Raw genomic sequence first — 23982 nt, 5'->3', positions numbered from 1 at the left:
AGAATGAAGGAGACACAGGAACAGAAAAAGAGAGACTTGCAGACTGTGCCCAGAGTTGGGGGCAGCTGCCGGGCTAGAGTCTGAGCAGGGACCCCGGGAGTGACCCTGGGTGGCTGGGCCCCTCCTGACCTGTCTGCCTCCCCCCCACCCCTGCACGTTCCCAGGCCATGCTGCACCAGGAAGGCCACATGGACGACGCGCTGTCGCTGACTCGCTGTCAACAGGAGGAGTCCCAGGCCGCCCGAATGATCCACAGCACAGCCGGCCTGTATAACCATTTCATCAAGTGAGCGCTGCCGCCATGGGGGCACAGGGCAGGCCACACCCTGACCCCCATGCTCCTGGCGTCCATGCGTCCGGCCCCTTTAGTCTCCACCTCTGACCCCCTCGCCTGTCTTCCATACCTCTAAACTTTCGAGCTCTGTGCATACGACTCCTAGTCTGACTGCACGCCGTGACCTTTGGCTTCACAGCCCTGATGACCACCTAACCGTCCCATCTCTGAGATCCAGACCCTTGACCCCGCACCTTCCCAGCCCCGACTCCTGCTTCCAGGACCCCCTGTGCCTGCACAGGAGCGAGTCCCAGTCCCAGGTCTGCTCTTGACCACTGTGTGACCACGGCCGTGCCTGTCCCCCTCCGTAAAGCAGGAGTGTCCGTGGGGTCCTGCGGGGAGGGGCGAGCCCACAGTCAGCGCTCTGAGCCCCGGCTGACAGCTGCGCCGTCCCCGCAGGGGCCTGGACAGCTTCAGCGGGAAGCCACGGGGCGCGGGGCCACCGGCTGGCACAGCGCTGCCCATCGAGGGCGTCATCCTGAGCCTGCAGGACCTCATCGGCTACTTTGAGCCGCCCTTGGAGGAGCTGCGACACGAGGAGAAGCAGAGCAAGCTGCGCAGTCTGCGCAACCGCCAGAGCCTCTTCCAGGAGGAGGTGGGGCCGCGGACGCAAGGGGCGGAGTCTTGGGGCTAGAGAAACGTGGGGCAAGAAACGTGGGAAAGTTAAGGTCTTACAGCGGATGGGCCAAGTGGAGGAGCACGAGGCAGGGAAAAGGCCGGACCGCTCTGTGTGTGTGTGTGTGTGTGCGTGCGTGTGTGTGTGTGTGTAACACGTGAGAGAGGCGGAGCCTGTAAGGAGGGGGCTGCGTTGACGGGCTGGGCCTGTGAGGGAGGGCCACAGGGTATAGCTGAGCAGGGGGCGGTGTCTGACAGCCAGGTGGAACCAGACAGGTGAGGCTGGCGGGTCCTGTTCCCTCGCCTGAGAGGAAGGGGTGGGCCCTGTGTGGGGTGGGACCGTGTAGCTCACGGCCAAGGCAAGGCCAGTGGATGCGAGGCCGGGGAGAAGTCAGAGGTGGGATGCTGCGGGACTCAGAGAGGAGGGTCTGTGGGAGCTGGGCCTCCCGGAGGCCAGAACCAGACGTGGTCCTGTAGGGGGAGGGAGACAGGGCCAGAGGTGAGTCTTTGGGCATTGGGGAGTGGAGCGTTGGGAGGGACCTCAGCTGAAGCCAGGCGTTAGGAGTCTGTGTGTGGTGGGAGCCCAAAGGGAAGGGATTGGGGGAGTTCCACTCAGGACAGAGTCTGAATGGGAGGGACAGGGGATTGGTGAGAGGAAGGGCCTGGACAAAGGTGGGGGTGCAATGTCTCCACGGTGTCGTAGGAGAGCACATTCATTCAGAGGCATCCAACCTGGCCCTCCTCCTCTCCAGGTGTGACAGGGGAGTCAGGCTCATTAATTATAACAGTAACAATAACAAAATGAACGGTTCCTACCTAAATGATTAAAAAAAAATGCAAAGTGCTTAGAACAGTGCCAGCACATGTTGTTGTGTGCCGCGGAGTCGACTCTGACTCAGCAACCCTACAGGACAGAGTAGACCTGCCCATAGGGTTTCCTAGGTTGTAATCTTTACATCCCCCATGTATCTGTCAGTTTGGCACACTGTGGGGTGCTGGAAGCTTTGCCACTGGTGTTGAGACACCAGTAGGGTCACCCATGGTGGAGAGGTTTCAGCTGAGCTTCCAGACTAAGACAGACTAGGAAGAAGGACCTGGCAATCTACTTCTGGAAAGAATTAACCAGTGAAAACCTTATGAGTAACAGTAGAACATTGATCTAGTGCCAAAAGATGAGACCCCCCGGGTTGGAAGGCCCTCAAAAGATGACTGGGGAAGAGCTGACTCCTCAAAGTGGAGTTGACCTTAATGATGTGGAGGGAGTCAAGCTTTCAAGACCTTCATTTGCTGATGTGGCATGACTCAAAATGTGAAGAAACAGCTGTAAACATCCATTAATAATTGGAATATGGAATATATGAAGTATGACTCTAGGAAAATTGGAAATTGTCAAAAATGAAATAGAACGTATAAACATTGACATCCTAGGCATTAGTGAGCGGAAATGGACTGGTATAGGCCATTTTAAATCAGACAATCATATGGTTTACTGTGCCAGGAATGACAACTTGAAGAGAAATGGTGTTGCATTCATCATCAAAAAGAACATTTCAAGATCTATCCTGGAGAGGAATGGTGTTGCATTCATCATCAAAAAGAATATTTCAAGATCTATCCTGAAGCACAACATTGTCAATGATAGGATAATAGCCATACACCTACAAGGAAGACCAGTTAACACAACTATAAAAATTTACGCACCAATCACTTAGGCCAAAGATGAAGAAATTAAAGATTTTTACCAACTTCTTCAGTCTGAAATTGATCGGACACACAATCATGATGCACTGATAGTTACTGGAGACTGCAATGCAAAAGTTGGAAACAAAGAAGGATCACTAGTTGGAAAATATGGCCTTGGTGATAGAAACGATGCCAGAGATCACATGGTCGAATTTTGCAAGACCAACGTCTTCTTCATTGCAAATACCTTTCTTCACCAACATAAATGGCAGCTCTACACGTGGATCTCACCAGATGGAATACACAGGAATCAAATCGACTACATCTGTGGGAAGAGATGATGGAAAAGCTTAATATCATCAGCCAGAACAAGGCCAGGGTCCAACCGTGGAACAGATCATCAATTGCTTATATGTGAATTTAAGTTGAAGCTGAAGAAAATTAGAACAAGTCCACGAGAGCCAAAGTACAACCTTGAGTACCTGAATTTAGAGACATCTCCAGAATAGATTTGACACACTGAACACAAATGACCGAAGACCAGACAAGCTGTGGAGTAACATCAAGGGCATAATCCATGAAGAAAGCAAGAGGTCATTAAAAAGATAGGAAAGAAAGAAAAGACCAAAGTGGATGTCAGAAGAGACTCTGAAACTTGCTCTAGAATGTCGAGTAGCTAAACCAAAAGGAAGAAATGATGAAGTAAAAGAGCCAAACCGAAGATTTCAAAGGGCAGCTCCAGAAGACAAAGTATTGTATTGACATGTGCAGAGACCTGGAGATGGAAAACCAGAAGGGAAGAACATGCTCTGTATCTCTCAAGCTGAAAGAACGGAAGAAGAAATTCAAGCCTCAAGTTGCAATATTGAAGGATATTATGGGGAAAATATTAAACAACCTAGGAAAAATATCAAAAGAAGATGGAATACGCAGAGTCATTATACCAAAACGAAATGGTTGATGTTCAACCATTTCAGAAGGTACCATATGAGGAACCAATGGTACTGAAGGAAGAAGCCCAAGCCACACTGAAGTCATTGATGAAAAACAAGGCTCCAGGAACTGACAGAATACCAACTGAGGTGTTTCAACAAACAAATGCAGTGCTGGAAGTACTCACCCATCTATACCAAGAAATTTGGAAGAGATCTATATTTATGCCTATCATCATACATGTCATCAATGTCACACGCAAGTAAAATTTTGCTGAAGATCATTCAAAAGCAGCTGCAGCAGTGTATCGACAGGGAACTCTCAGAAATTCAAGCCAAATTCAGGAGAGGACGTGGAACCAGGGATATCATTACTGATGTCAGATAAATCCTGGATGAAAGTACAGAATATCAGAAAGATGTTTACCTGTGTTTTATTGACTATGCAAAGGAATTTGACTGTGTGGATCCTAACAGATTATGGATAACATGAAGAATGGGAATTCCAGAACACTTTTAATTGTGCTCATGATGAATCTGTACATGGATCAAGAGGCAGTCGTTCAAACAGTACAAGGGGATACTGCATGGTTTAAAGTCAGGAAAGGTGTGCGTCAGGGTAGTATCCTTTCACCATACCTATTCAATCTGTATGCTGAGCAAATAACTCAAGAAGCTGGATTATATGAAGAAGAACGGGGCATCAGGATTGGAGGAAGACTCCTTAACAACCTGCGTTATGCAGATGACACAGCCTTGCTTGCTGAAAGTGAAGAGGACTTGAAGCACTTACTGATGAAGATCAAAGACCACAGCCTTCAGTATGGATTACGCCTCAACATAAAGAAAACAAAAATCCTCACAACTGGACCAATGAGCAACATCATGATAAATGGAGAAAAGATTGAAGTTGTCAAGGATTTCGTTTTACTTGGATCCACAATTAACACCCATGGAAGCAGCAGTTAAGAAATCAAAAGACACATCGCATTGGGCAAATCTGCTGCAAAGGGCCTCTTTAAAGTGTTGGAAAGCAAAGATGTCACCTTGAAGACTAAGGTGCGCCTGACCGAAGCCATGGTGTTTTCAGTTGCCTCCTATGCATGTGAAAGCTGGACAGTGAATAAGGCAGACCAAAGAAGAATTGACGCCCTTGAACTGTGGTGTTGGAGAAGAATATTGAATATACCATGGATTGCCTAAAGAATGAACAAATCTGTCTTGGAAGAAGTACAACCAGAATGCTCCTTAGAAGCAAGGATGGCGGGTGAGACTATGTCTCACATACTTTGGTCATGTTGTCAGGAGGGATCAGTCCCTGGAGAAGGACATCATGCTTGATAAAGTAGAGAGGGTCAGAGAAAAAGAGGAAGACCCTCAATGAGACGGATTGACACAGTGGCTGCAACAATGGGCTTAAGCATAACAACGATTGTGAGCATGGCTCAGGACCTGGCAGTGTTTCGTTCTGTTGTACATAGGGTCGCTATGAGTTGGAACCGACTCCACGGCAACAGATAAGGTTTTTTTGTTTTTGTTTTTGTTTGGTTTGTTTGTTTGATCTTTACCTGAGCAGATCACCAGGTCTTTTCTTCCCCAGAGGGCTGGTGGATTCAAACCACTGACCTTTGCTTTAACAGCTGATCGGTTACCCATTGTGCCACCAGGGCTGTTTACTAGCACCACAGGAAGTTAGAGCTTCTGATGTCACAACTAGTTAGTGGCAGAGCCATCTCCATGTCACTCTCTATGTCCATATCTGGCCTGTCCAGCCTCATCAGCAGTCACTCCCTGGCCATATGCATTAGGTTGAGGGACCTATGCAGGTCTGCGTGACTCTAACCTCGTTACACTGCCTCTCTCACTAGGGATGTGGGCCGCACGATACATAACAATCGTCATAACAGCACCATTTGCAATAGCCTAAAACTGGAAACAACCCAAATGTCTGTCAACACTAGAAAGTGGATAACTGTTTTGTATCCATACAACAGAATGCTACTCATCAATGAAAATGGGCAAACTACCCATAAAAACTCATTGCAATCGAGTCAATTCCAACTCATAGCGACCCTATAGGACAGAGTAGAGCTGCCCCACAGGGTTTCTAAGGAGCAGTTGCTGACTTTTGGTTAGCAGCCAATCTCTTAACCACTGCACCATGGAGGATCCGAACAAATACAGCTACGTACAATAAGATGCTTGAATCTTAGAACATAGTACTGAGCAAAAGAATCTGTATTCAAGTTCAAAAACAAGCAAAACTCAACTAGACTGTTTAGCAATGCATACACAGGCGGTAAAAGCAGAAAAAAGTGAGGAAGAGATTTCCATAGAAGTCAGAACATTGGTTATCTTTAGCAGGGAGGAGTGTGTGATCGAGAGGGGCAGCCAGGGGGCTTCTGGGTGTCTAACAGTGTTCTCTCTTTTGACCTGGGTATTCCTTTATATTTGTCTGTTAAACCATATATATGTTTTATGTGTTTTTCTGTATGTGTATATAATTCACAGTGAAAGAAGAAAAAAGATTAAAATGTAAAAAGAAAGAAAGAAAGAAAAGAAATAGGAAAGGAAAAAGGAAAGAAAGCAGAAAAATCCCTCCAATAGTTGGTGTAGAGAGGGAGCTGAATCATTTGGGACCAGGAGTGGGGACTCTCACCCGCCTGAAAGAGGGAAGGGTGAAGGGAAAACTGCAGAAGGAGACGCACAAATTCAGTCCCGACGTTAGAAAGGGTGCATTATAGAGGCAGGAGGACAAGGACAGATTTGAGGAGCCAAGGAGAAGAGGGTGATGGGAGTGGATGGGGACATGGAGCTGATGTGGCCGGTTTAGACCCAGGAATACACAGTGCGTGCACAGTCACTAGATGTTGAGTGAATATCAGTTAGTAAACTCAAAAAAGACAAGGAAGAGAGGATTTGAAACTCCTGTTGTGACCCTTTTCTTTTCCTCTCCCCAGGGAATGCTCTCCCTGGTTCTGAATTGCATTGACCGCCTAAATGTCTACACCACTGCTGCCCACTTCGCCGAATTTGCCGGGGAGGAAGCGGCTGAGTCCTGGAAAGAGATTGTGAACCTGCTGTATGAACTCTTGGGTAAGGGGCCCCAGTCCTGACTCCCCCAGAGCACCTCAGATCCCCAGTCCTGTTGGGTCTCATCCCCCTCTCCACCCTCAGCCTCTCTGATCCGTGGCAACCGTGCCAACTGTGCCCTCTTCTGCACAAACTTGGACTGGCTGGTCAGCAAGCTGGATCGGCTGGAGGCCTCCTCTGGTAGGAGAAGCCAAGGAGATTGGGGTAGGGACTCAGGGGAGGGAGAGCCACAGCCATCTCACCTCTCAGCCTGTTACATGCTCAGGGATCCTGGAGGTGTTGTACTGCGTCCTGATTGAGAGTCCTGAGGTCCTGAATATCATCCAGGAGAACCATATCAAGTCTATCATCTCCCTCTTGGACAAGCATGGGAGGAACCATAAGGTTGGCTCCCTCACCCCCGACATCTTATCCTGAACTCTGAGTTCTGACCTCTCCTCATGGCCCCAGAACTCTCCTCACTCCCTTCCTCCATCTCGTCTCTAACCTGGACTCCTCCCCCAGGTGGTTCCATCTCAACACAAGGGCCTCAAGCTCATGGCCCTTGAATTGATCCAGGGCCACTGATGTCCTTTGTTAGGTCTTTGAAGTGTTTTTTAAAATTTCCTATTTTATTGCCTTTAGGCGGGCTGCGTATACACTCTCCGGTTTGCCACAGGTCCTACCAGTTCCTATTAAATTATTTCTAACCACTTCACACAATTACATTATCCTTCTGGCCCCTGAAGGCATGAGTTTGGAACCCCCGATGATCTAAAATTCCATCGTGATCCCTGTGGTCTCTCATGAAACTTTTCCTCTTCCCTCTGACCTCCTCCCTTGTCACCCCAGTCTCTCCTTTCTTATATCACTGATGCCTTATCCCAACCTGTATGGCCCCTCAGCTTCTCACCTGACCTTTCTCTTTGACTTTTTTCTGTGACTCCAGAACTCCTGCTTTCACTGCCTCTTCACACTCAGTGCCTGTGTCCTGTCCTGACACATCATCCTTTCCTCTGGCTTCCCACCCTGGTCCTTCCATAGACCCTCACACCCTGACTCTGGCCTTGACCTTCAGGTCCTGGATGTGCTATGTTCCCTGTGTGTGTGCAATGGTGTGGCCGTGCGTTCCAACCAAGATCTCATTACTGAGAACTTGCTTCCTGGCCGAGAGCTTCTGCTGCAGACAAACCTCATCAACTATGTCACCAGGTCTGGCCCCTGCCCCCTAACCTCAGCCTGACCTCATCCCAACCCCAGGCTAGTTCAGAACCTTTCAACTCTCTCCCTGACTCAGACTCCACATGTAGGTGGATGTCCTTCTGTTGTCTCCTACTCCAGGACTTAATACCTCATCCTCACAGATGCCCACTCCTGTTCCAGTTCATCCCTGGTTCCCCGCTCATTGTCTTTCTCCTCTTTTCCTTTCTCTCTGGCACCATCTCTGCCGCTGTTTCTTCCTCTTTCTTTCTCTCTCTGTTTCTGTATTTTTCTCTTTTTAACTGTCTGTTTCTCTCTCTCTCTCATCCTGTTTATCTTTCTTTGCCTGTTTCTAATTCTCCTCCATCTCTTCCTCCTTGTCTGTTCCATCTCTCTCTTCTTTGTCTCTCAGTGTCTCTGTCCTTCTCTGTATGCGCTTTTTCTCTGTCACTCTCTCTGCCTCTTATTCTCTGTCTCTGTATCTCTGTCTCTCTGTGTGTCTTTCTTTCTCTCTGTCTGTCTCTCTTCCTCTCCACCCCACCAATCTAGCTGTCCTCTCCACCTCTCCTCCATCCACCTCTCTTGTCTTCCCTGCAGCATCCGCCCCAACATCTTCGTGGGCCGAGCAGAGGGTTCCACACAGTATGGCAAATGGTACTTTGAAGTGATGGTGGATGAGGTGGTTCCATTTCTGACAGCTTATCCCACTCACCTGCGGGTGGGCTGGGCCCTCACAGAGGGCTACAGCCCTTACCCCGGGGGAGGCGAGGGCTGGGGCGGCAACGGAGTCGGCGATGACCTCTATTCCTACGGCTTTGATGGGCTGCATCTCTGGACAGGTATCTGGACCTTGACTTCTGGTCTGTGACCCACAAATTCCAAGGGACCCTCACCCCAGAGCTACCAAGACTTAGACTAAACTCCTTGGCATTCTCAGGATCCCAGTTCCCAAAAGAGGCTGATTTTTTACTCTTTTCTTCTCATTTCCCAAGACCCTAACCATAGAGCTTCCAGAATCTTGGCTCTGGCCTGTTTCCTTATAGCCTCCAGAATTCTGATCTCAGAGGAGATATGACCTCTGATCCTAGAGATCCCTGAAAACTGCCTCAGGTTATTATGACCTCTAATCTTTGACTTCTAACCCCAAAGATTTCCAGAATCCTAACTCCAGGAGGACTTTAATCTGTGACCCCAAGCTCTTGGGATCCTAATCTCGGGGGAATGCTGATCTCTGTTCCTAATCTCAAAGCTATAGGATCCTCCATGGGAACACCTGATCTTGGGGTTTCCAAGGTCTGGTCCCCATAGGACCCTTAGGTGTCTGCCTGTTGTCTCTTGAGATCATTGGTTCCATAGACCTCTAATCCCTCCCTGGTGATCCTGGTGCAGGACACGTGGCACGCCCAGTGACTTCTCCAGGGCAGCACCTCCTGGCTCCTGATGATGTGGTCAGCTGCTGCCTGGACCTCAGTGTGCCATCCATCTCCTTCCGCATCAATGGGTGTCCTGTGCAGGGCGTCTTTGAGGCCTTCAACCTTGATGGGCTCTTCTTCCCTGTCGTCAGCTTCTCAGCTGGTGTCAGGTGAGGACTTGCCCCTGCCCCACTGCTAACCCTGAGTCCTGGGACTGACCTGAGACGGCTTCCCTGATCACCTCATGAGCTCTTATGAGTTCTTACCCTCAGGACTGCCTGGTGGCCAGAACCCCTACTTGAAGGTCCCAGTGATCTCCACATGATTCCAGACCCTTCCAATGACCTCATATTCTCTCCAGCCCCATGTCCTTCCAATGATCTTCAAGTGGCCCCAGAACTTCACATTGACCTTCTAATGACCCCAGACTTTCCCAGTGAATGCCCACTTGTCTCAGACTCTTCCAATGACTACATGCTATTCCAATGACCTCCGAATGACTCCCAAATCTGACAATGATCTTATAATAACCCAAGACCCTTTCAATAACTTCCAGCGTCTTCCCAATGACCCTGGACTCTCCAATGACCCCTCAATGACCTCAGACTCTCCCAATGATTCCATGCTCTTCCCGTAACCTCTCAATGATCCCAGCATCTCCCAATGACCTTCCAATAGCCCCAGACTCTCCCAGTAATGACCCCAACGACCCCATCAATGACCCTGGGGGTGTAGTGGTTAAGAGCTACAGCCGCTAACCAAAAGGTTGGGAGTTTGAATCCACCAGCTGCTCCTTGGAAATCCTGTGGGGCAGTTCTATTCTGCCCTATAGAGTTGCTATGAGTTGGAATCAACTTGACGTCAATAGGTTTGGTTTTTTGGTTTATCAATGACCCAGTCCTTTCCCTATGACCCCAAGCTCTCTGAATGACTTCTCAATCACCATTCAGTGGCAATTATGGTTATCCCATAATTATACTAGACACTCAGTACTTCCAAATGACCTTTTTCTTTGTTTCCCAAAAAACTTTCAATATCCTCCAATACTCTGTTGACTCAAAGTCTTCTTCAAAGGACCTTCCCTTGACCTTGCAGTAGTCTTAACTCTTCTCTAAGAACTCCTGACCCTCCCACCCTAACCCCCCAACAACCTCACACCTTCCTTTTCGATCCTCCAATGGCTCTCAATGGTCTCAGACATTCCTTTAGGATATTCTTTTGACCCTAGATTTTCTTTCTGACTCCTAAGTGACCCTCATGACCCTGTGACTGGCCAGTCACCTAAAGTCTCTTCAGGACTTTCCATTGACCCCAGGATTGCATCCTTATCCCCAGTGACTACAGACTGTCACCTATAACCTCCCCTTCTCCTAGTGATTCCTGTTCCTCTCCCAGGGTGCGGTTCCTCCTTGGTGGCCGCCATGGTGAATTCAAGTTCCTCCCCCCACCTGGATACGCCCCATGCCATGAGGCTGTGCTCCCACGAGAACGACTCCGTCTTGAACCTATCAAGGAGTACCGGCGGGAAGGACCTCGGGGCCCCCACCTGGTGGGGCCCAGCCGCTGCCTTTCACACACCGACTTTGTGCCCTGTCCCGTGGACACTGTCCAGGTACTGCTTGCCTTGTAAGGGTTTCCTGGTGAGGCGGGCTTTCTTAGGGTTCAGGAGGTGGGGAGCTGAAATGGAAGCTGAGAACCTTGTTGTTTAACAGATGGGGAAATTGAGGCACAGAGAGGCAAAGGACACACCAAGTTTTCACATGCACAATCTGAATTTCAGGGAGTCCTCATTCCAGCCCCATTAAAAGGGACTATTACAGCCCCCAATTTACATTTGAGGAAAACAAAGTTCAGAGAGGTTTTGCAGCCTGTGCAAGTCACGCAGCGATGCGAACCCAGCCGTCTGATTCCGAAGCCCATGATCTTACCACTCTATGAACACATTTCTTGGTTATCTTTTCTATACTAGGCCTTTCACACTCCGCACACCCCACTTTCCCTCTGAGCATGACCCTATAACCAAAAAAAAAAAAAAAAACCGTTGCTGTCAAGTCAATTCCAACTCATCGCAACCCTATAGGACAGAGTAGAACTGCAGCATAGTGTTTCCAAGGAGTGGCTGATGGATTCGAACTGTCTACCTTTTGGTTAGCAGCCAAGCTCTTAGCCTCTGTGCCACCAGGGCTCTCATGATCCCACAGGAGGGAATAAAATGTTGTGTTTAAGATCCTGATGCTAAGGGTTTGATTTTCAGCTGTTTGACTTTGGGCACGTGAGTTCACTTCTCCGCCACAGTTTCCTCATCCGCGAAAAGGGAATAATAAATAATGGGACCTACCTCACAGTGTTACTGTGAAGGTGAGATGAACTAATATGTGAAAAGCTTTAGCGCAGTCCAGAGCAAATAGTTACTTGTTATTATTATTATTATTATTGTTATCACTGATATTATCTCAGGGAGATCTTGCCATCCCCTGTCCCCAGGCCAGAGCCCTGGACCTCTTCCTGGACGCGTTCCTCCCTGACCCCCAGCCTGTTAGCTTCGTGGCCTATCCACCTGACCTCCTGAATATTCCTCCCACTCCCTCCTTCCCACCACTCCTGGTCCAGGTCATCATTATCTTCTGCCTGCAGAACTCTAACACGTGAATATTTATTAGACACCTACTGAGTGCCAGGCATTGGTGGCACAGTGGTTAAGAGCTTGGCTGCTAACCAAAAGGTCGACAGTTCAAATCCACCAGCTGTTCCTTGGAAAACCTATGGGGGCAGTTCTACTCTGTCTTGAAGGGTTGCTGTGAGTTGGAATCGACTCAATGGCAGTGGGTTTGGCTTTTTGTTTGTTTGTTTATGTAACATTTAATAATTTATATAAATGATTTCATGGAACTCTAATGAGGCAAGTATTGTGAGTTATGATTCTAGTTATACAGCAAAGGGAAGGGACTCATTCACTGAGCAAACATTTCTTGAGCATCTTCTGTGAGACTCGCCCTGGGCTGGGTGGGCTGGGGACATGGTGGAGACTGAGGTAGCTTTAGGCCCTGCCTTCACGGAGCTCCCAGTCCAGCAGGAGAGACAGACTTGTCCCTGGATAATTCCTTAATTCTGACCATGCTAAGTCCTTGTCGAGCTGGGCACCAGCCTGGGAGTCAGGGTGAGGTGATGGGAAGCAGAGCTGTGGAATATCAGGAAAGGTCAAACGGGGGTCCTGGGAGAAGTTGTCCGGGGCCCGCACATGTTTCTTGGGCGGGGGTCACAGGGCCAGGGTGGGGGATCTCGGGGACCTCATGAATGTCCCCCTGCCCCCAGATTGTCCTGCCTCCCCATCTGGAGCGCATTAGGGAGAAGCTGGCGGAGAACATCCATGAGCTCTGGGCACTGACGCGCATCGAGCAGGGCTGGACCTATGGCCCGGTGAGGGAATGCCTACAGCATGAGGGACTCAGACTAGACTCGGTGAAGCGTGAAAATGGCTCACTAATGGGGAGGGCCAGGTGGTGGGACTTGAGGACCTCAGGGGTTCCTTGGGTTGGGGTGGAGGTCAGGGGCCGTGGTCTGGGAGTGCTGGGGGAGGGGAACTTGAGGAGCTGTCTTTGGGGTTTCTACAGGTTCGAGATGACAACAAGAGGCTACACCCATGTCTTGTGGATTTCCACAGCCTCCCGGAGCCCGAGAGGAATTACAACCTGCAGATGTCGGGAGAGACTCTCAAGTGAGGGGAATCTGGGGGAGCAGGAGGCGGGGCCTGTTGCTGGGGGAGGGGCAGGAAGACAGGGAGCATGAGACAGAGGGTGAAAGACAGAGAGAGAGAGAGAGTGAGAGACAGGAGAGAGAGAGTGAGAGACAGGAGCGAGAGAGACAGGGAGAGGGAGACAGAGGGTGAGAGACAGTGAGAGAGACAGGAGAGAGAGAGAAACAGAGAGTGAGAGGGAGAGAGAGAGGAGACAGGAGAGAGAGAAACAGTGAGAGGGAGAGAGAGAGACTGGAGAGAGAGAGAGACAGAAGAGAGAGAGAGTAAGAGACAGGGAGAGAGAGACAGGAGAGAGAGAGACAGGGAGGGTGAGACAGAGAGGCCGAGAGAGAGAGACAGTGAGAGAAATAGAGAGAGAGTGAGGGAGAGACAAGAGAGAGAGAAAGACAGTGAGAGAGAGACAGAGAGTGAGAGACAGGGAGAGAGAGACAGGAGGGGAACTGAGAGTGAGAGACAGTGAGAGTGAGAGAGAGCACAGTGAAAGAAAGACAGGAGGGTGAGACAGAGAGTGAGAGTCAGTGAGAGAGACAGGGATTATGAGGCAGAAACAGAGAGGTGAGAGAAACAGAGGCAGGGAGTGAAGAAGGGAAAGGCAGAGTAGAAAGAGAGACACTGAGAAAGAGGCAGATAGAAAAAAATGGACATGGTCAAAGAGACACAGAGACAAAGAAACAGGGAGTGACAGACCCCAGGGAGTCAGAGACCAAGACAGAGGGAGATGGGGACAAAGACGCCCAGAGAACCCAGGCAAGAGAAGCAGAGAGAGCTGGAGCCCCAGAGTCAGAGATGACAGTAGCTATGGGGAGCAGGGGAGCCCGGGGAGGGCAAGAGAAGCCAGGGGCAGGGGGGCTCCGTGGGTATGACCCTGCCCTGCTCTCCTGTCCCAGGACCCTGCTGGCTCTGGGCTGCCACGTGGGCATGGCAGACGAGAAGGCAGAAGACAACCTGAAGAAGACAAAACTCCCCAAGACGTGAGTGTGGGTGGTCAGGTCCCATCTGGGGAATAGTGGGGGACTGGGGATGCTTCCATAGGCTTGGAGAGGTTGAGGGGTCTTGTGGGAGGGTGAGGTCAAAGACAAAGGGGCCACCGGTTAGGGTGAAGGTCAGAGGATCAGAGAACTGGGGTCAGAGGTGAATGTCCTGGGGAGGGGTGAGGACTGAGAAATTAGGAGTCCCAGAGAGAGTGGGGGTGAGCCTGGAGTTCGGGGCCAGGGTCAGCCATGGAGTCATGGAAAATGAGAATGTGAGATCACAGCTCCAAGTTAGAGGCAAGGGGTCAATGGTAAGAGGTGAGAGTTTAGAGGTTGCTGGTGTTGTATGTAAATGATCCCAAAATTAGAGATGAAAGATCAGAGGTCCTGATGATAGAGGTCAGGATTCAGAAGGTAAGGACTCCAAAGCCAGGAGTTTGGGGTAGTAGGGTCCTGAGGTCAGAGGTAAGAAACTTCAAAGTTAGAGGTGAGGAGTCAGAGTTCCAAGGTCAGAGATAAGGCTCTCAAAATCAAGATGAAGAAGCCACAGAAGCCAGAGGTCAGCGATGTCACAGCCCTACTTGGGTCACAGGATCCTGTCAGAGGTTAGGAATTTCAAAGCTTATTCCAGAGAGTCACAGAATGCCGATATCAGAGACCAAAAACCAAACCCATTGCCACTGAGTCAATTCTGACTCCTCATGACTCTATAGGACACAGTAGAACTGCCTCACAGGGCTTCCAAAGAGCGGCTGGTAGATATGAGCTGGCGACCTCTTGGTTAGCAGCCAAATGCTTAACCATTATGCTCCAGGATATCAGAGACCAGAGGTCAGAAATTCCAACACTCAGGGCTAAGGATCATGGGACCCTGGGGTCAAGGACCAGAAAGCAGTGGTTCCATGGCAGTGTAATGTGAGACCAGGGAGGTGAGGGTGCGATGGCCAAGCCCCACCATGCCCGCAGGTATATGATGAGCAACGGGTACAAGCCTGCTCCTCTAGACCTGAGCCACGTGCGGCTGACGCCGGCGCAGACCACCCTGGTGGATCGGCTGGCAGAGAATGGGCACAACGTGTGGGCACGAGACCGCGTGGCCCAGGGCTGGAGCTATAGCTCAGTGCAGGACATCCCCGCGCGCCGAAACCCTCGCCTCGTGCCCTACCGTCTGCTGGACGAGGCCACCAAGCGCAGCAACCGGGACAGCCTATGCCAGGCTGTGCGTACCCTGCTGGGCTACGGCTACAACATCGAGCCGCCTGACCAGGAACCCAGTGAGCACTGACTCCTGACCTCTGACCCAGACCCCTGACACCAACCCTGACCCTACTCAGCCCCTGACTGGGCTGTGGCTACAACATTGAATCACCTGTACAGGAGCCCAGAGAGCGCTGATTCCTGGCCTTTAACCCTATTCCTTCTCTGACCCCGACACTGACCCAGACCTCTGACCCTAATCCTGACCCGACACCTCTAACTGGGCTACTCTAAAACATCAGGAAGTTAGTGAAAGCTAACCACCCCCCAACTCTGGCCACTACCTTGACCCTGACCCTGACCCTAACCCTGACCCACACTGACTCAGCCCTGACTGGGCTGCAGCTACATTGAGCCATTCTGAGCCACAGTCCCTGACTCAGTCGTCTGACCCCTAGGTTTGACCCCTAACCTCTGACTGAGCTATAGTTACACACGGAACAACACAACCAGGGGCTCAGTTAGCATCTAACTCCCAACCCCTAACCTGACCCCTGACCTAGCTATAACCCCTAATCCTAGCCTTAGGTCCTAACTTGACTCTGGTCCTCAACCCTGGCCCCAGCTTCAATTTCTATCTCTTCCATGACCCTAACTTTTACCCCCAATCCTGCTCTCAACCTTTGATTCCAAACATCAACCCTAATCTTGACCCTTAGCCCCAGACCATGACCCTGACCAGTTCACTGCCCCAATTTCTCCCTTCACATCACTGGGAGTGTCTGTTCTCCGAGAGCTGACTGCTAAAGGCAAGTGTGGAGTCTCACTCATCAGGTCCCCTCAACATTTCTCTGACTCGTCTGCGATTCCTCAATTCTTCTCTAATACGAAGAAATTGTCCCTCTTCCCCCAGTCTGCCAAGACCCTTACCTTCTCCGACCCCTCCCACCAACCTCCTGATACCTTGGAGCCCAATCCCCACCAGCCTCTCTGACTTTGCCTGGCCCCATCTGCAGGTCTGGTGGACAGCCAGTCTCGTTGGGATCGAGTGCGAATCTTCCGGGCAGAGCGGTCCTATGCAGTGCAGAGTGGCCGATGGTACTTCGAGTTCGAGGCAGTCACCACGGGTGAGATGCGAGTGGGCTGGGCCAGGCCTGAGCTGCGGCCTGACGTAGAGCTGGGAGCTGATGAGCTGGCTTATGTCTTCAATGGGCACCGCGTGAGTACCTCCTTGGGCTCCACTCTGCCAGGCCCCTGGGTGCCTCCTCCAGCCAATAGAGTCTAGCCCTGCCTGTAGCTGTGCCTCATTCTCGCCACCCATGCCTGCATCCACTTTACCGTAGGACCATGATCTTTTTTTTTTTTAAATAATTTATTTTATTTGTTGTTGTTGTTGAGAATATACACAGCAGAACATACAGCAATTCGACAGCTTCCACGTGTACAATTCAGTGACATTGATCACGTTCTTCAAGTTATACAACCATTCTCACCCTACTTCTGCGAATTGCCCTCTCCCATTAGTATAAACTCACAGCCTCCTAAGTTTCCCATCTAATCTTTCAAGTTGCTTTTATCAGTTTGATCCCATTTAGAGAGTTCTTAAAAGAGCACAATGCTCAAGGCAGACATGCTTCACTAGCTAAGCTAAACTACCGTTTGGTTTAAAGAAGACTTCAGGGGATGTTTTTGGTTTAAGGTTTAAAGGTTTATCTCAGGGCAATAGTTTCAGGGACTCACCCAACCTCCGTGGCTCCAGAAATTCTGGATATCATGAAAATTTAAAATTCCGTTCTGCATTTTCTCCCTTTTGATCGGGGTTCTTCTATACAATCTTTGATCAAAATGTTCAGTAATTGTAGCTAAGCACCATCCAGTTCTCGTTTCATAGCAAAAGAGGCAGCTGTTCATGGAGGCAATTAGCCACACACTCCATTTCCTCCTATTCCTGGCTCTCCTTCTTCTTCTCTTGCTCCAGGCGAATACAGACCAATTGTGTCTTGAATGGCTGCTTGCAAGCTTTTAAGACCCCAGGCATTATGCAGCAAACTAGGAGATAGAACAGAACCACTAAACACATAATTAGGCCACTTAACTAGGATGTCCCAAGAAACCATGACCCTAAACCTCCAAAGCAAGGAACCAAATCCTATGAGGTGTTTGGTTGTACATAAGATAAAAAAAAAAAAAACATAAGATACCTGACCATTATTCATCTACCACACATCCACCCACCCATCCATTCTTCCCTCTCTTTCTGTCCCTGCGTACATCTGTCATCATTCATCTACACCCAACCGTCCACTTGTCCACTCATCCATTCGTCCACCCACAGATCCACCTCTTCATTCACTTGTCCGTTCACCTACTCATCCGTCCGAATAATCACTCAGCCACCCACTCTTGCATCTATCTATTCCCCTGTTTTTTGTTCATCCATCTATTTAATCTCTTAATGATTTTATTTATCTATTAATTCATCTACCCAATAATATAATGCATGTTTCCACCAATTCATTCATGTATCCACCCATCCATGCATCTATTTGTCCATCTATGCATCTACTGACACCTTCTTCCTTCCCTGAATCTACCCATGAATACTTTTAACTTTCCAGTCATTCTTCCATCCACCATGCGTCCAACTTCCAATCCGTCATCTCATTATCCACCAATCTATTCTGGGGGCATATATGATCTGCATGGGGGACACTGATAGGTTCCTTTTTCCATGCCCTACTTGCTGCTGCCTCCAACCCCCCACTACCATTTTGGTGGTCTGCGTAACCTCAGCTGTGGAAACAGCAGAGGACCCAGGCCCAGGAAGAAGGGATGAGACAGAGAAATCTTGAAAGCCCATCCCTTAAATCCAAAGATGATGGATGTGAGTGTGGGGTGACCCCTCTTCTGTTCCACACGCCCTGGGTCTGATGCCATATATATGTGTCCTCACCTCTCTCCCCCTGCTTCTATATTTCTCCGTTTCTCTGTGTGTCTCCCCTGGGCATCTCACAGGGCCAGCGCTGGCATTTGGGCAGTGAACCATTTGGCCGTCCCTGGCAGCCTGGCGACGTTGTCGGCTGCATGATCGACCTCACAGAAAACAACATCATCTTCACCCTCAATGGCGAGGTCCTCATGTCTGACTCAGGCTCCGAAACAGCCTTCCGGGATATCGAGATTGGGGATGGTGAGGGCCTTGTGGGGCTGAGAGCCCTCTGTATGCCTTTCCTGGTTTTCCTCCATTTCACCTGGCTCTACAATGCCCCTCTCCAGTCTCCCACTTTTCCATCTCTTCCTACCACTGTGGTTCCTCCCACAGCTGCCTTGCCCGCCCACCCTCTTCCTTCATCCCTACCATCTGTCCCCTCCCACCAGGCTTCCTGCCCGTCTGCAGCCTGGGACCTGGCCAGGTGGGTCACCTGAACCTGGGCCAGGACGTGAGCTCCCTGCGGTTCTTTGCCATCTGCGGGCTCCAGGAAGGCTTCGAGCCCTTTGCCATCAACATGCAGCGCCCAGTCACCACCTGGTTCAGCAAAAGCCTCCCCCAATTTGAGGCTGTACCTTCTGAGCACCCCCACTATGAGGTAAGAACCAACCCCCTCAACATCCTCTAATCTCCCTCCAAATGTCACTCTTCCCTGAGTTTCTCCTTTCCTTCTGTGTGAGCACATAAACCACACAGAAGGGGTTGTCAGGATAATGGGCTCCAAGATTTCCTTTTGGGGTACAACCTTGGCAAATCCAACCTTTCTGAGCTCCAGGTTCTTCACCTATAAAATGGGGGAAGGGAGAAAAGATAAAAGATAAGTTGCACTATGGGACCCCAGTGGAACACATAGGTTATCGTGAGTTGGAATCAGCTCAATGGCAGTGGGTTTGTTTGTTTTTTATTGCGTTGTTGAGAGGATTCAATGAAATAATAAGCATAAAGCCTTTAAACAGTGATGGTCACAGAGGAAGTGCTGAGTGAGGGTTGACTATCAATATCCTAAACTCTGACAAGCACAGCAAAGACACAGGACACGATGAGTATGTGTAATAGGGGACGACCCTGATCTGAAGGACGGGGGGAGGCTTCTCTGTGCAAGAGATATTCAAGCCCAAAAAGGTGAGCAGGTGTCACCAGGCAAAGGGGTGGGAAGAGAGCTTTCCCCACAGGAAGAGGTGCATCGTGGAGGTCCTGGAGTGGGAAGGAGAAGATGGGTGGGTTTGTGGATGGGAAAGGACGGGTGGGGAAACAGTGGGAGGGATGAGGCGTCAGCATCTACAGCGGCCGGGCTCCAAGGGTCCTCCTGGGGCCACATTTGCTATGAAGGTCCCCCCCCACCATTTTTTAAATAACTTTAAATTTAGATACAATTTAAAATTTACAGAAAAGTTACAAAAAGAGTACAAGGAACTCCCACATGCCCTTTACCCAGATTGACCAAGTGTTTACATTTTGTCCCGTTTGCTTTATCATTTTCTGATATATATATATATAAACCAAAAAAAAAAAAAACCAAACCCATTGCTGTCGAGTTGGGTCTGACTCATAGCAGCCCTATAGGACAGAGTAGAACTGCCCCATAGAGTTTCCAAGGAGCGCCTGGTGGATTTGAACTGCTGGCCTTTTGGCTAGCAGCCGTAGCACTTAACCACTACGCCACCAGGGTTTCCACGTATATGTATATATATATATACTTTTTTCCCTAAACAATTTGCGAGTAAGCTGGAGAGATATCATGTCTCTTTACCTTAAATGTGTACTTCTTCAGGGCTTTTACAGAACCATGGTAAAGTTACGAAAACCAGGAAATTTGACGTTGACGTCAATACATATTATTACCTAATTCACAGTCCATATGTGCAAATTTTGTCAATTGTGGCAATAACGTCCTTCCCCCGCACCCTCGTCCAGGGTCCAGTCTAGACTGATGTACTGCATTTAGCTGTCCTGTCTCTTTACTTTCCTTTAATCTAGAATGTTCCTGAGTCTTTCTTTGTCTTTATGGCCTTGACTCTTTTGAAGTGTGTGGGCTAGTTATTTTGTGGTATGTCCTTCAATTTGGATTTGTCTGGTGTTTCCTCATGATGAGGTTCAGGTTGTGCATAGTTGTCAGGAATATCACAGAAACGATGGCGTGTCCTTTCTGCTGCATCTTGTCAGGAGGCACGCACACAATGGCCATATGTCTCATTACTGATCATGTTAACTGTCGTTATTTGGCTACGGTGGTCTCTGACAGCTTTCTCCACTATAAGGTTACTATTTTTCTCTTTGTAATTAATAAGTAATTTAGGGGGGAGTATTTTAAGGCTTTGGGAGAAAGATGAGGGAGTCTGCTTCTGTAAAGATTTACAGCCTTGGAAACCCTATGGGGGCAGTTCTAGTCTGTGCTGTGGGGTTGCTATGAGTCAGAATCGACTCAACAGCAATGGGCTTGTTTTTTGGTTTGAGGGCCCTCTACAATATGGGTATTTTAAGACTATGTGAAAATGGAAGTGTTTTAAGCAGGGAATGTCCAGTTAGATGTAATCTTTGGAAAGGTCCCTTTTGGTGGTGGATTGAAGGAGGTGGGAGTAGAAGAAGACAGAGGGGTGGCTGGGGCCAGGACTGGGCAAGAGAGGATGGTGGACTAGACATAGCCTCCTAGCCCCTGCCACCGCCCAGATGATGTTCTCAGCCCTGACTGCTCATTAGATCACCCAGAAAACAGAGTGCCATACAGCAGGGAGAATGAATAAACTAAAGTACACCACACATGTCGATGAATCCATAGACATAATGTTGAAGGAAGGAAGCCAGACACATAATGTGGGATTCCACTCCTAGAAAGTTCAAGAACAGGCAAAGCTAACCTTGGTTATCCCAGCGATATGCCAGGAGGGTGGTTACTGTCCTAGAATAACTCAGACATTGAGTCATTTTGCACACAAATCCCATGAGGGAGATTGTGGTACAAACTGTCCATACTCAACTGCTAACCTAAAGGTTGGCGATTTGAACCCACCCAGCAGTACTGTGGAAGAAAAGTCCTGGTGGTCTGCTTCCAGAAAGAGTACCGTCAAGAAAATCCTATGGAGCACAGTTCTCTCATGGGGTCGCCATGAGTCGAAATTAGTTTCACGGCAACTAACAACAACATAAGAGAGAATGGGGAGAGAGGAGAGAAAAAACAAGCTACAGTCTGGGAACAGTGACTCTTGTTTGTTCAATTTTCTGGTAAATTCACTGGCTGGCAAGGGGCACAGAGGTTGGTCTCAGCAATTGGTCCTTGAGGAGTCCAACTTGAGGAGGGGTATCAAAGGAAGTCATTTCAGTTGTTTGTGAGAAGTGTCCAGAAAACGTTTGAGTGTCCATCTGTGGAGCGCTCCAGCAGCTCCTGCCCCATTTCGGCAGGCTCGTTGGTGCATCCCTCCTCAGAGCTCCTCCCGACCCTTGAGAGGGTGGTGGCCGGTCATGCCTTTTCATCTGGTGCTGGGACACAGGTGTGATTGCGCTTGAGACGCCTCGCGCGTTGCACTGTGATGGGTGCATTTCCACAAACACAAGGTTAAGAGACGTTCACCTTGAGAGCCTTTACAACGCTCTGGGCCTCCTGGGCAGCCCTTGCCCAGATATTCTGGGAATGTCAGGACCGGGAGGGCACACAGAAAATAATCTGTTGAATGAATGAATAAATGAATGAGTGATGTGGCCTGGAGTGTGGCCTGTACACAGGTACGTTTTTTAATCAATTAATTTTTTTTAAATAATATTTTATTATATCTTCAGTGAAGGTTTACACAACAGTTTGGTGGCACAGTGGTTAAGAGCTCAGCTGCTAACCAAAAGGTTGGTAGTTCCAATCCACCAGCTGCTCTTTGGAAACCCTATGGGGCAGTTCTACTCTGTCCCTACAGCATCGCTATAAGTCGGAATCGACTTGATGGCAATTTTTTTTTTTTAGGTTCTCATTCAACAATTTCTACCCAAATTGTTCAATGACACCGGTTACATTCTTCACAATGTGTGAACATTCTCATTATTTCCATTCTGGTTGTCCTGTTTCCGTAAATCTAGTTTTCCTGCCCCCTTACGTTCTCACCTTTGTTTTAAAGTAATTGTTTTTTTGGTCTTATATAACAAACCAAACCCGTTGCTGTCCACTTGATTCCGACTCATAGCGCCTCTCTAGGACAGAGTAGCACTGCCCCATAGGGTTTCTAAGGAGAAGCTGTTGGATTGGAACTACTGACCTCCTTGGTTAGCAGCCAACCTCTTAACCACTGTGCCACCAGGGCTCCTTATGAGTGATATTCATAATTTTTTGAGCTAACTTGTTACTCACAGGTAAGTTTTTACAGCTCCCCAGGTGATTCCAGCATGTGACTGGAGCTCCCACTGTACAAGGTGCTCAGAGGTGAGAGAGGGCTAAAGCCAGCCCACATCCACGGCCACAATGTGTGCCCTGAGGGGGGCTTCTCCCACCCAGAAGGGGTAGCTAAGGCGGAATGGCTGTTCTGTGCGTAACCAGGTTTGGGACCAATGGCTGAGTGCTCCCCTCTCCCCACAGGTGTCCCGGGTGGACGGTACTGTGGACACGCCACCCTGCCTGCGCCTGACCCACCGCACGTGGGGTTCCCAGAACAGTCTGGTGGAGATGCTCTTTCTCCGTTTGAGCCTTCCCGTCCAGTTCTACCAGCACTTCCGCTGCACCGCAGGGGCCACCCCCCTGGCGCCCCCTGGCCAGCAGCCCCCGGCTGAGGACGAGGCCAGGGCTGCGGAACCCGACCCCGACTACGAAAACCTGTGCCGCTCAGCTGGGCGCAGGGGTGAGGCTGAGGTGGGCAAAGAGGGCGCTGCCAAGGAAGGGGCACCTGGAGGCACCCCTCAGGCTGGGGTAGAGGCCCAGCCCACCAGGGTGGAGAATGAGAAGGATGCAACCACAGAGAAGAACAAGAAGAGAGGGTGAGTTGAGGGTGGAGCGAGGCTCTGGGATTTGGGGTCTGCCCTAGGACTCCCAGTTAGGCAACCTCAAAAACTTGAGGAATCCCATTGTTCCCCAAAGGGGCCCCATGTATGCTAAATGGAGCCGAAATATGGAAGGGTCCCATCATGACTTAGGAAAGCCTGGTGGCGTAGTGGTTAAGAGCTACAGCTGCTAACCAAAAATTCAGCAGTTCAAATCCACCAGGTGGTCCTTGGAAACCCTATGGGGCAGTTCTACTCTCCCCTCTAGGGTTGCAATGAGTCGGAATCAACTCGACAACAACGGGGTTTTTTATTTTTTTGATCATAACTCACGTGAGCTCCATTACTGCCCTAAGATGCTCTAATTCCCCTGAGAATATAGAAATTGAGGTACTCCACTATGTCTGTGGAGAACTCTACCATCTTTGGAATCTCGGATGGGCCCCAAAAGGCTCCACCCAAGGGATTCCATTATCCAGGGACACGAATGGGAACTTCAATATCTTGGGACAGGTGACTGCACCCCAAGGTATCCCAGTGAACACCAAGTGGTCTTCTAAATTGGGGCCCTTTCTGTGTCTCAAAGGACCCAAATATACTCCCAAAAAATTAACTTTAAGGAAGACCCTCAAAAGGTACAGATGGAACTAAGTCCACTTTCCCCTTTTCATGGCAGTGGTTTTCAGTAGGATGCAATTGTGCACTCTTGGGGGTGTTTGGAAATGATGGAGCAGTTTTGGTTATCAAGTTTTAGGGGTCACTGCTAGGAGGTGGCTGCTGGAAGGGGGGCTTTGTGCCTTGCATTGTACAAGACAGCACCTCACAGCAAAGAATTGTTCTTTCCCAAGTGTGTTAAGCACCCATATGAGAAAC

General features: G+C 49.4%; 1 protein-coding gene across 1 annotated transcript in view; it reads left to right on the top strand.

Annotated features, from left to right (window-relative positions):
• The window catches only part of RYR1 (ryanodine receptor 1), a 134879-nt gene that overhangs the window by 18973 nt on the left and 91924 nt on the right, over nucleotides 1-23982 (top strand). Inside the window, exons 13-29 of the mRNA XM_049900695.1 lie at nucleotides 165-286; nucleotides 734-929; nucleotides 6525-6660; nucleotides 6742-6837; nucleotides 6923-7041; nucleotides 7715-7848; nucleotides 8434-8675; nucleotides 9226-9418; nucleotides 10644-10860; nucleotides 12561-12665; nucleotides 12860-12963; nucleotides 13890-13973; nucleotides 14940-15247; nucleotides 16187-16389; nucleotides 18186-18360; nucleotides 18549-18757; nucleotides 22712-23106. Coding sequence (XP_049756652.1) covers nucleotides 165-286; nucleotides 734-929; nucleotides 6525-6660; nucleotides 6742-6837; nucleotides 6923-7041; nucleotides 7715-7848; nucleotides 8434-8675; nucleotides 9226-9418; nucleotides 10644-10860; nucleotides 12561-12665; nucleotides 12860-12963; nucleotides 13890-13973; nucleotides 14940-15247; nucleotides 16187-16389; nucleotides 18186-18360; nucleotides 18549-18757; nucleotides 22712-23106 — 3038 coding nt within the window. The remainder of the gene's footprint in view (nucleotides 1-164; nucleotides 287-733; nucleotides 930-6524; nucleotides 6661-6741; nucleotides 6838-6922; nucleotides 7042-7714; nucleotides 7849-8433; nucleotides 8676-9225; nucleotides 9419-10643; nucleotides 10861-12560; nucleotides 12666-12859; nucleotides 12964-13889; nucleotides 13974-14939; nucleotides 15248-16186; nucleotides 16390-18185; nucleotides 18361-18548; nucleotides 18758-22711; nucleotides 23107-23982) is intronic.

Source organism: Elephas maximus, chromosome 11 (genome assembly GCF_024166365.1).
Source record: "Elephas maximus indicus isolate mEleMax1 chromosome 11, mEleMax1 primary haplotype, whole genome shotgun sequence".
NCBI lineage: Eukaryota > Metazoa > Chordata > Mammalia > Proboscidea > Elephantidae > Elephas > Elephas maximus.
The sequence above is the reverse complement of the archived record's forward strand: the minus strand, read 5'-3'. Positions and strand labels throughout refer to the sequence as shown.